The sequence below is a fragment of the Daucus carota genome, chromosome 8, assembly GCF_001625215.2.
Source record: "Daucus carota subsp. sativus chromosome 8, DH1 v3.0, whole genome shotgun sequence".
NCBI lineage: Eukaryota > Viridiplantae > Streptophyta > Magnoliopsida > Apiales > Apiaceae > Daucus > Daucus carota.
In genome coordinates, this window is record NC_030388.2 from 15,944,158 (window position 1) to 15,953,787 (window position 9,630).

Here is a 9,630-nt window from a genome sequence, read left to right on the forward strand (position 1 = left end):
ATCAATAACTTAAGCCTATCTCATAATTCGACATATTAAAGAGAGGGATTGGCAAAATATTAGGTAAACAAATGAACTTTTCGAGGAGTCTAAAATATTCAATTTCTTTATTAAAGAAATATATGAATTTTAGGAGAAATATGAACAAGCACAGGTCGAACATATAGAATTAAAACATTACTTATAAGAAAATGAAGAAGATGTGTACCTTATAATCTTATAGTCATGGCCGATTTTCAGATTAATCACTCCAAAAACTCTTTACTTTGAAATGAAAGAAGGGAACTCCGATTTTGATAATAAGGACAAGCCATACCTTGTACTAGAGCAAACCTTAACCACTTAAATTTGGATACAACAAACGTTGAAGCGTTGGGCTTGTTAAACATAAGATGCGGTATCAAAGTAACAAAAACGAGAGCAAGTCGTGCTGATAACGTGTTATATAATAATATATGTAGAAACGAAATTGAGAGAGCTAGACAAGAGAGAAAGGAGGAGGAAACATTGTTCATCTCAAGTATATCACAAGCTCATACAAATGGCTTTATATAGGCCATCAAATGTAAGTTACAAGGCATGTGAAAGGTTAAAAGTCATACACATTATTGAGCAAATAAAAGGTCAAGAGTCTTGGGATAAAGCAAAAGTCATCCACATAGGCACATACTCGTGTCATAACAGTCAGCAAATATTGGTTGAAAGTTACACAATTGTTATATTATACATCACCAAATATCAAAAATATATTAAATTGAGTTAAAGTATAAAAAGTTAATTAAATTTGAGATCGGACTTAAGAAAGATGTCTCCAGCATTAATCAAACTGTGCAGAGCTTCTTTGACGTTGATGCGGCCATCAGGTGAATCTTTGGCACATGCTAGACCTACTTTGATGACTTTCATCAAACATTCATATTCTGGGTTCATGCTTGTCTCTTCATATTGGACTTCATCCTGTACATTAAGTACTTGCACCTCTGCTTCTAAAAAGTTTGATTCTGCCCATTTTACTAGATTAGATTCTCCACTAAAGCATTCTTGCAAAGGGCTCATTCCTGTAAAGAGGTCCAATAGCATTACACCGTAGCTATAAACATCTCCCGAAGTCGAAGCTTTCTCACATAAACCATACTCTGCAAGTCAGTGATGATGATGAGTGAATCATATATATACATAGTGCATGTTTGGCATTGGCGACTTCTGGCTTTTTTTTTACAAAAAGTTGCCTTTTACTTTTCTTGACCCGTCTGTGTAAAAGGTAAGAAGCACTTATTAAAAACCGAAAATGCTAGCTTTTGTTTCAGGACTTCTACTTATTTCCCAAACAGTTTAATCACTTATAAGTCTCAATTTATTTCTCACTTCTTATCTACTTCTTTATTTTAAGAAAAACACTTTTTTTTAAATTTATCCAAACGACCCCATATTATGCTTAGAAAAAAAAAATTAAACTAAGAAGGTGTTCAGATAAATAACCTGGTGGTATGTAACCGATGGATCCCTTTACAATAAATGTAGAGCTGATAGAAACTGGATTGCTCATTCTCTCTTGCATGAGCCTAGCTAGGCCAAAATCTCCTACCTTTGCTGTCATTTCTTTGTCTAGAAGAATGTTGTCTGGTTTGAGATCACAGTGTACTATGTTAGAAGTATAAGCTAGATGCTTCTGGAAGGGTGCTTTAATTCAAGTACATGTATTTGATATATAATTGATTCATGAACTTGTAGTTTTTATCTTCTCATATTCTCAAAATATTTAAGAGGTTCAATGAACCTGATGTACTGCAGCAATATAAATTGTATCAGCCTAAGTTATAATATTATCAGAAAACTTTCAGAGAACAATTTTCTTCTCTTTGCATATTGTTTTCCATCAAATTGGTATCAGAGCTAGTCAATAGCAGTCCTTAAAATTATCCAAACACCAGTCCTAAAAACAACCCATAAATTATCCAAACACCAGTCCAGAAAAATGGCCACCAACAGCAATGGAATACAACCCCAGCTTCCTCGTCTGAATGGGAAGAATTACAGTCAATGGAATATTATGATGAAAGCATTATTTGGTTCTCAGGATCTCTGGGAAATCGTCGAAAATGGCTATGATGAACCAGCTGATCAGACTTCACTCAATCCACAACAATTGACAACTTTCAAGGAGAATCGCAAGAAGGATAAAAAGGCACTCTTTTTTATATTTCAGGCAGTTGATGAAGCAATATTTGAAAGAATATCTGCGGCAGAAACATCAAAAGAAGCCTGGAACATTCTCAATACTGCATACAAAGGCGAAGATAAAGTAAAAATGGTTAGGTTGCAGGCTTTAAGAGGCGAGTTTGACTTGTTAAAGATGAAAGAGACGGAGTCCGTAGAAGAGTACTTTAACAGAGTTGTTTCTATCTCAAATCAACTCAGAGTCAATGGAGAAGAACTAAAGGATCAACGGATTGTGGAGAAAATCCTTCGGAGTATTACTAAGAGATATGAGCATATTGTTGTTGCAATTGAAGAATCAAAAAATTTGAGCGAACTCTCTCTTGAATCTCTATTGGGCTCCTTGCAATCTCATGAATTGAGAATTAAACAATTTGAATATCCATCCTCTGAACAAGCTTTTCAGATGCAAGAGTTCCATCGTGGAGGTTACAGAGGTCGAGGTGGAAGAAGAGCCAGCCGTGGAAGAGGACGAGGAAGAAGCCAAATTGAGAATTTTCATGCCAACTCTAGAGATGAATATAAAGGACATTATGATCATGGAAGGGGCAGAGGTCGTGGAAGACAAGCTGGAAGAGGACGAAGCATCACTCAATCACAAGTTCAGTGTCACTACTGCCACAAATTTGGCCATGTAAGGAAAGATTGCTATAAGAGGCTTAGAGAAGAAAATCAAGAGTCTAATTTCTTACATGAAAATTCTGAAAAGATAGATGAAGAATCTGTTCTGCTTGCTTGCAATGTGCAAGAAGATTCTCCAGACAAAGTTTGGTATATTGATAGTGGTTGCAGCAACCACATGACGGGGAATCGTGGAAGCTTTATAACATATGATGATTCTGTCCAGCGCGAAGTTAAGACAGGAGACGACAAACGACATCGTGTAGAAGGATGCGGTGACATATCCATACAAACAAAACAAGGTACGAAGCGTGTTTCTAATGTTTACTATGTTCCCGGACTGAAACATAATCTGTTGAGCGTGGGACAACTTTTACAAAAAGGACATCATGTATCTTTCAAACAAGATGAATGTGAAATAAGAAACAAAAATTATGTGCTCATTGCAAAAGTGAAGATGACAGAAAATAAAATGTTTCCTTTGAGATTACAAGATCAGCCTCTTCCGTGTTTTTCTACAATTGTCAAAGACAAATCTTGGATATGGCATCTCAGGTACAATCATTTAAGTTTTAGCACTTTGTCAAGAATGTGCAAGGAACATATGGTTAGAGGCATTCCTAATATTAACCGACAAGAACAGATCTGTGAATGTTGTATATTTGGAAAACATCATCGTGATCCTTTTCCCAGCGGTGAAGCAAGAAGAGCAAATCAACCATTAGAGCTGGTGCATTCTGACTTGTGTGGTCCGATGCGTGTTCCTTCTCTCGGAGGAAATCGGTATTTCCTCACTTTTATTGATGATTTCAGCAGGAAATTATGGATATACTTTGTGAAAGAGAAATCAGAAGTATTTAGTGTTTTTAAGAGTTTTAAAGCTTTGGTTGAGAAGCAAAGTGGTCTTCAATTGAAGGCAATACGATCCGACCGAGGAGGCGAGTATATGGCCAAAGAATTTGGACAATATCTTGAGCAGAATGGAATTTCTCATCAGCTTACTGTTCGTTACAGTCCTCAACAAAACGGGGTAGCAGAACGGAAGAATCGGATCATTATGGAGTTGGTGCGTAGCATGTTAAAAACAAAAAGTTTGCCTCTGGATTTCTGGGCAGAAGCTGTAGCATCGGCAAGCTACATTCTAAATCGTGCAGGAACTAAAAGTGTCAAAGGAAAGACTCCAGAGGAGGCATGGAGTGGCAAAAAACCATGTGTTTCTCATTTCAGAATTTTTGGCAGCCTATGCTATTCACACATTCCGTCTGAAAAGCGAGGTAAACTCGATTATAAATCTGAAAAATGCATATTTGTTGGATATGTTGAGAATCCAAAGGCATATAAGTTATATAATCCTGATACTAAAAAGATTATTATTAGTCGGGATGTAATATTTAATGAAGACAAGGAATGGGTGTGGAAAGATGAGAAAGAAATTTCAACCACTTCTTTTGATATTAATTTGTTGGAGCCACTTGAAGAAGAGATTACTCCGTCTGTTCCACCAACACCAGCGCCATCATCATCATCTGAAAGTTCAGATTCACCTCCTCGAAAGACAAGAAGTATAGGTGAAATTTATGATCAAACGAGACGAGTATTGGAGGAAGACTTTATGGATTTTGCTTTATTGGTGCAAAATGATCCTGTCACTTTTGAAGATGCTGCCAAAGAAGGAAAATGGAGGGAGGCCATGCAACAAGAAATTGAAGCAATTGAAAGAAATAAAACCTGGGATTTGGTGGATTTACCTGCTGGAAAGAAGTCAATTGGAGTTAAGTGGGTGTTTAAAACAAAACATAATGCAAATGGTGAAATTGAAAAGCATAAAGCCCGTTTAGTGGTGAAAGGCTACAAACAGAAAGCTGGAATTGATTATCAAGAGGTTTTCGCCCCTGTTGCTCGCCTTGAAACTATTAGATTAGTGCTTGCACTTGCTGCTCAAAACAATTGGATTGTTCACCAAATGGACGTCAAGTCAGCATTTTTAAATGGTATATTGCAAGAGGAAGTATACATAGATCAACCACCAGGTTTCATCAAAAAGGGAGAAGAAAACAAAGTTTGTCGCTTAAAAAAGGCGCTTTACGGCTTGAAACAAGCTCCCAGAGCTTGGTACAGCCGAATCAATGGTTATTTATTGAAGAATGGCTTCCAAAAATGTCCGTTTGAACACACTCTCTATGTAAGAGAAGGATCGAAAGGTGATGTTCTTATCATTTCCTTGTACGTTGATGACTTAATTATCACTGGAAATAATGTTAAGGATATTGATGAGTTTAAAGAAAATATGAAGCAAGCTTTCGAGATGACAGATTTGGGGTTGCTGCACTTTTTTCTTGGCCTGGAGATCAAACAAAGCAGTTCTGGAATTTTTATCTCTCAACAGAAATATGCCCGGGAGTTGTTAAAAAGGTTCAGAATGCAGAAGGCAAATTCTGTTCATACACCTGTTGCAGTTGGTTTAAAATTAAGCAAAGATGATAAATCAGAGCTTATTGATCCAACACTTTTTAGGAGTCTTGTCGGGAGTTTAATGTACCTAACTGCTACAAGACCTGACATTGCTTATGGGGTTAGTTTGATTAGCAGATATATGGAAAGTCCAAGAAAATCTCACTGGGAAGCTGGAAAAAGAATTTTAAGGTATATTCAAGGAACATGTTCAGAAGGAATTTTTTATAAGAAAGTACAATATCCCAAACTTATTGGATATTGTGATAGCGATTGGGCAGGAGATGAGGACGATAGTAAGAGCACATCAGGAAATGTATTTTTTGTTGGATCTGGTGCTATCTCATGGATGTCAAAGAAACAGGTTGTTGTGGCGCTTTCTACAGCAGAAGCGGAGTACATCTCTCTAGCTCTTACAGGTTGTCAAGCTCTTTGGATTACATGGGTCTTGCACGAACTAAAGCAACCTTTTAAAGATTGTCCAGAGATATACTGTGATAATAAGTCTGCAATTGCTCTGAGTAAAGATCCAGTGTTACATGGCAAAAGTAAACACATTCGGATTAAATATCATTTCATCCGTGACTTAATCAAGAATGGGGAAATTTCAGTAAAGTATTGCACAAGCCAAAACCAGATTTCTGATATCTTTACAAAGCCACTAAAGTCAGAAGTATTCAGCGAATTAAAGACAAAACTTGGTGTTATGGCTATCTAGCTTAAGGGGGGCTGTTAGAAGTATAAGCTAGATGCTTCTGGAAGGGTGCTTTAATTCAAGTACATGTATCTGATATATAATTGATTCATGAACTTGTAGTTTTTATCTTCTCATATTCTCAAAATATTTAAGAGGTTCAATGAACCTGATGTACTGCAGCAATATAAATTGTATCAGCCTAAGTTATAATATTATCAGAAAACTTTCAGAGAACAATTTTCTTCTCTTTGCATATTGTTTTCCATCATACTATTGGAACTTCACACTCATGGTGGAGATAATTCAGAGCACCGGCAACATCTATTGAAATATTCAATTTTTCAAGAAAAGAAAGACCTTGGCCATTAGGATGCTTTCTTTTTCCACTAATCCAGTCTGCTAAGCTTCCATTACTGAGAAATTCATAAACTAGAGCTAGAAAGTCCATGTTTTTCATGTCCAAGCTCGAGCATGATGTGATTAGCTTGACAAGATTACGGTGCCTTACATTTCTCAAAGCCTTACACTCGGACACAAAGCTCTTCCAATATCCAGAGGTTTCGATGTTGAGAACCTTCACGGCAACTTGTATGTTTCCTTCAAGATATCCTTTGTATACAGTTCCAAAGCTCCCACTACCAATCAAATTTTCCTGGTCAAAATGTCTTGTTGCTTCACGGAGCTTATGGTATGAAATCATTTCAGGCTTCCCATTTTGCAAGTCAGGACATTTGACATTGACCTTTGTTTCTTTCCTCTTTAGTACCATATACAAAGCAATCAGAAAAAAAACTGTTGTTGTTGCCAAAATAGGAAGGATCACCTTGATTTCAGTTTGCCTTCTATTATTTGGAGATTTCTCACATCTCGAGTGCATGCAAAGATTCGGATTTCCTTCTAAATGGATATTAGACATATTTCCAAATACTCCCAGGCTAGGAATTTTTCCTTCCAAGTCATTGAATGATAGGTTCAAAGTTTGAAGAGCTTCTAGTTTCTGTATGCCAGGAGGAATAGATCCAGAAAGTTGATTTGAGGAGAGGTCTAGAACTTCCAATCCTTTTACTTCTGCTAAAGCAACAGGAATATGGCCTGAAAAATTATTTTTGGCCATAAATAGCTTTTCCAAGCTATTACAACTTTCAAACCATTGGGGAATGTTACCAGATAAGCGGTTGTCTGAGAGGTCAATGGTAACAATTTTTTCTAGAACCCCAACTTCAGGCAATGGTCCATCCAAGAAGTTCTTGGACAGATTTAAGATGATACTCAAACTAGGAAGACTTAGAACCTCTTTGGGTATGATTCCATTGAGTTTGTTGTTTGATAAGTCTAGTGAAAGTAGACTTTTGTAGTTTTGAAAACTAATTGGTATTTGACCAACTACTTCATTTCCTGACAAATCGATCTTGTTTAGCTTTCTGAGATTGCCGAGTGAATTTGGAATTATGCCAGATAATCTATTCCTTGCCAAACCCAGAATTTGTAGCTCTTGTAAATGGCTTATGGCCTCTGGGATTTTTCCAGAAATAAAATTATCATTCAAATCTAGCAATGTCAAACTGCTGAGAAGGCCGATCGTTGATGGTATCTCCCCGTGAATATGATTTTTTCCAATGTACAGGTTTGAAAGCACCTTGGAAAGATTGCCAATTGACTCTGGAATAACACCTTTAAAAGCATTGCCATCAATTGCTAGGTGATTGAGACGGGTGCTATTTGCTAAAGAAGTGATAAAAGAGAGATCATCATCTGGAGGATTATGAATCTTGTTGAACCCGATATTGTACATATGCAAAAATGGCAGATTTCCTAAACCTGGTGGCACTGTCCCCACTAGAAGGTTGTGTGCCATGCGAATAACCTGTATATTAGTGAGGTTGTGCAAAGACCCTGGAATTCTTCCAGTGAAATTATAATTTGAGCAGAAGTTGAATATTAGAAGATTTGGAAGCTTAACCCCAACATCATATGGAATTTCACCCCATAGTAGGTTTGATGCAACTGCCAGCTTGACTAAAGAAGACAAGTTGTAAATTTCAGAAGGAACGGTCCCAGTAAGTCCGTTTACTGTGAGATCAAGAACTTTCAGGTTTCTGAGCTTGCCCAACTCGCCAGGTATATTTCCACTGAGGCTATTGGTACCCAAGTTCAAATCAGTAAGCGAAGAAAGATTGGATAATGACCGTGGAATTTCACCCCAAAACACATTTTGCCCCAGCTTCAAAACCACTAGCTTGCTCAGATGACCAAGTTGTTGAGGTATTTGGCCTGTAATCTTATTAGTCATCAGATCAAGGGTCTGAAGCTTACTTAACTTGCTTATATTAAGTGGTATCATGCCTTCCAAGCTATTTACGCTTAGATTTAAGACCCTTAAATGGAAAAGATTACCAATTTGAGATGGTATTTCTCCTCTTAGCTTGTTGTTACCAAGATCAATAGTACGAAGAAAAGAGAGGTTGGCTATATGGGGGCTTATGGTTCCTTCAATTCCGAACCCCGAAAGGTTAAGAGAAATGACTCTCTGGCCAAAGCCATTGCAACTCACCCCAGTCCAGTTGCATGGAGAGGAATTCTGGTTATTCCATGAAGACAAAGAAGTTCGAGACTCGGCACTGTCTAACTTAGACTTGAACGAAATTAACGCTTCTTTGTCGGTGACAATGTTTTGTTGAGCAAAGGATGAATGCACTAAAAGGAACAAAATGCATTGCACAATGGTAACCAAAAATAGTACAAGATGCGTTGCAGTAGATAAATAAGCAAGAGGAGTTGTTTACTTGTTTGAGTTGTTTCTGAGTGCATACATAAGTTGGCTAATTTATAAGAGAAGGAAACCAAAACAATCCTACTAAATGACATATATGTGATTCTAATATGTGTATCATTTTTTCTACGTACAAACCATTTTTTCTACATACACACTGCATTACGTAATTAGATAAAAATGCAGAAAGCTTCAACGCACTGACTCCGGGTCTCCCCATTCATTTATTCGTAAAATTACGTTTATAGGTGGGTGTAGACAGGGGAACTTGATCAATTTCACCATACAAGTATTTTCTACCACTTTGACTGTCTTGTGTATTACTTAATAATATCATATGCATCGATTCTAACCTCCTAAAACTTCATTTTTGAAGAACAGAACTCATGATCTCTGTACAATTTTCAAAAGCCCGTCAAATTAATTACAAAAAAATTTTGTCCTTGTAAAAGAAAATGGAAAATTACCAAGCCATTGAAATGTTCGCAAATTATGTCACGGTTTGACTTATTTTAATTTTTAGAAATACATATTTTTTTAATATATATATATATATATTATAACTGGCTTATTTATGCAATTCTTACATCCAATAAATATTTAATACAAAAAAGAATATTACATAAATAGGATATTTTTCTTTATATATATATATATTATTTCTAAAAAACATATTCACTTTAATTTATAAATTAAGTATTCATAAAAATGTATTTTCCATGTCTAAAATTTTTTAAATGTACAACTATATTTTATGTTATTTTTATAAATTAAATATTCACTTTCCTCCTTTTGACGCTACCTTTCCCCTCTTTAAATTTATGTAAGATTTGAATATATTAATACAACAATACTTGAGAAGAAAAACAGGGAT

At 36.2% G+C, this 9,630-nt stretch overlaps 1 protein-coding gene across 1 annotated transcript; it reads right to left on the bottom strand.

The window, feature by feature from the left end:
• Positions 1 to 774: 774 nt before the first annotated feature.
• Positions 775 to 8,765, bottom strand: LOC108198212 (LRR receptor-like serine/threonine-protein kinase EFR; the record flags this gene model as incomplete). The annotated part of the gene is made up of 3 exons (XM_017365976.2): positions 775 to 1,136; positions 1,480 to 1,645; positions 6,261 to 8,765. Coding segments are annotated over 3 exons (3,033 nt in total), but the record flags the coding sequence as incomplete, so codon positions are not given.
• Positions 8,766 to 9,630: the final 865 nt, after the last annotated feature.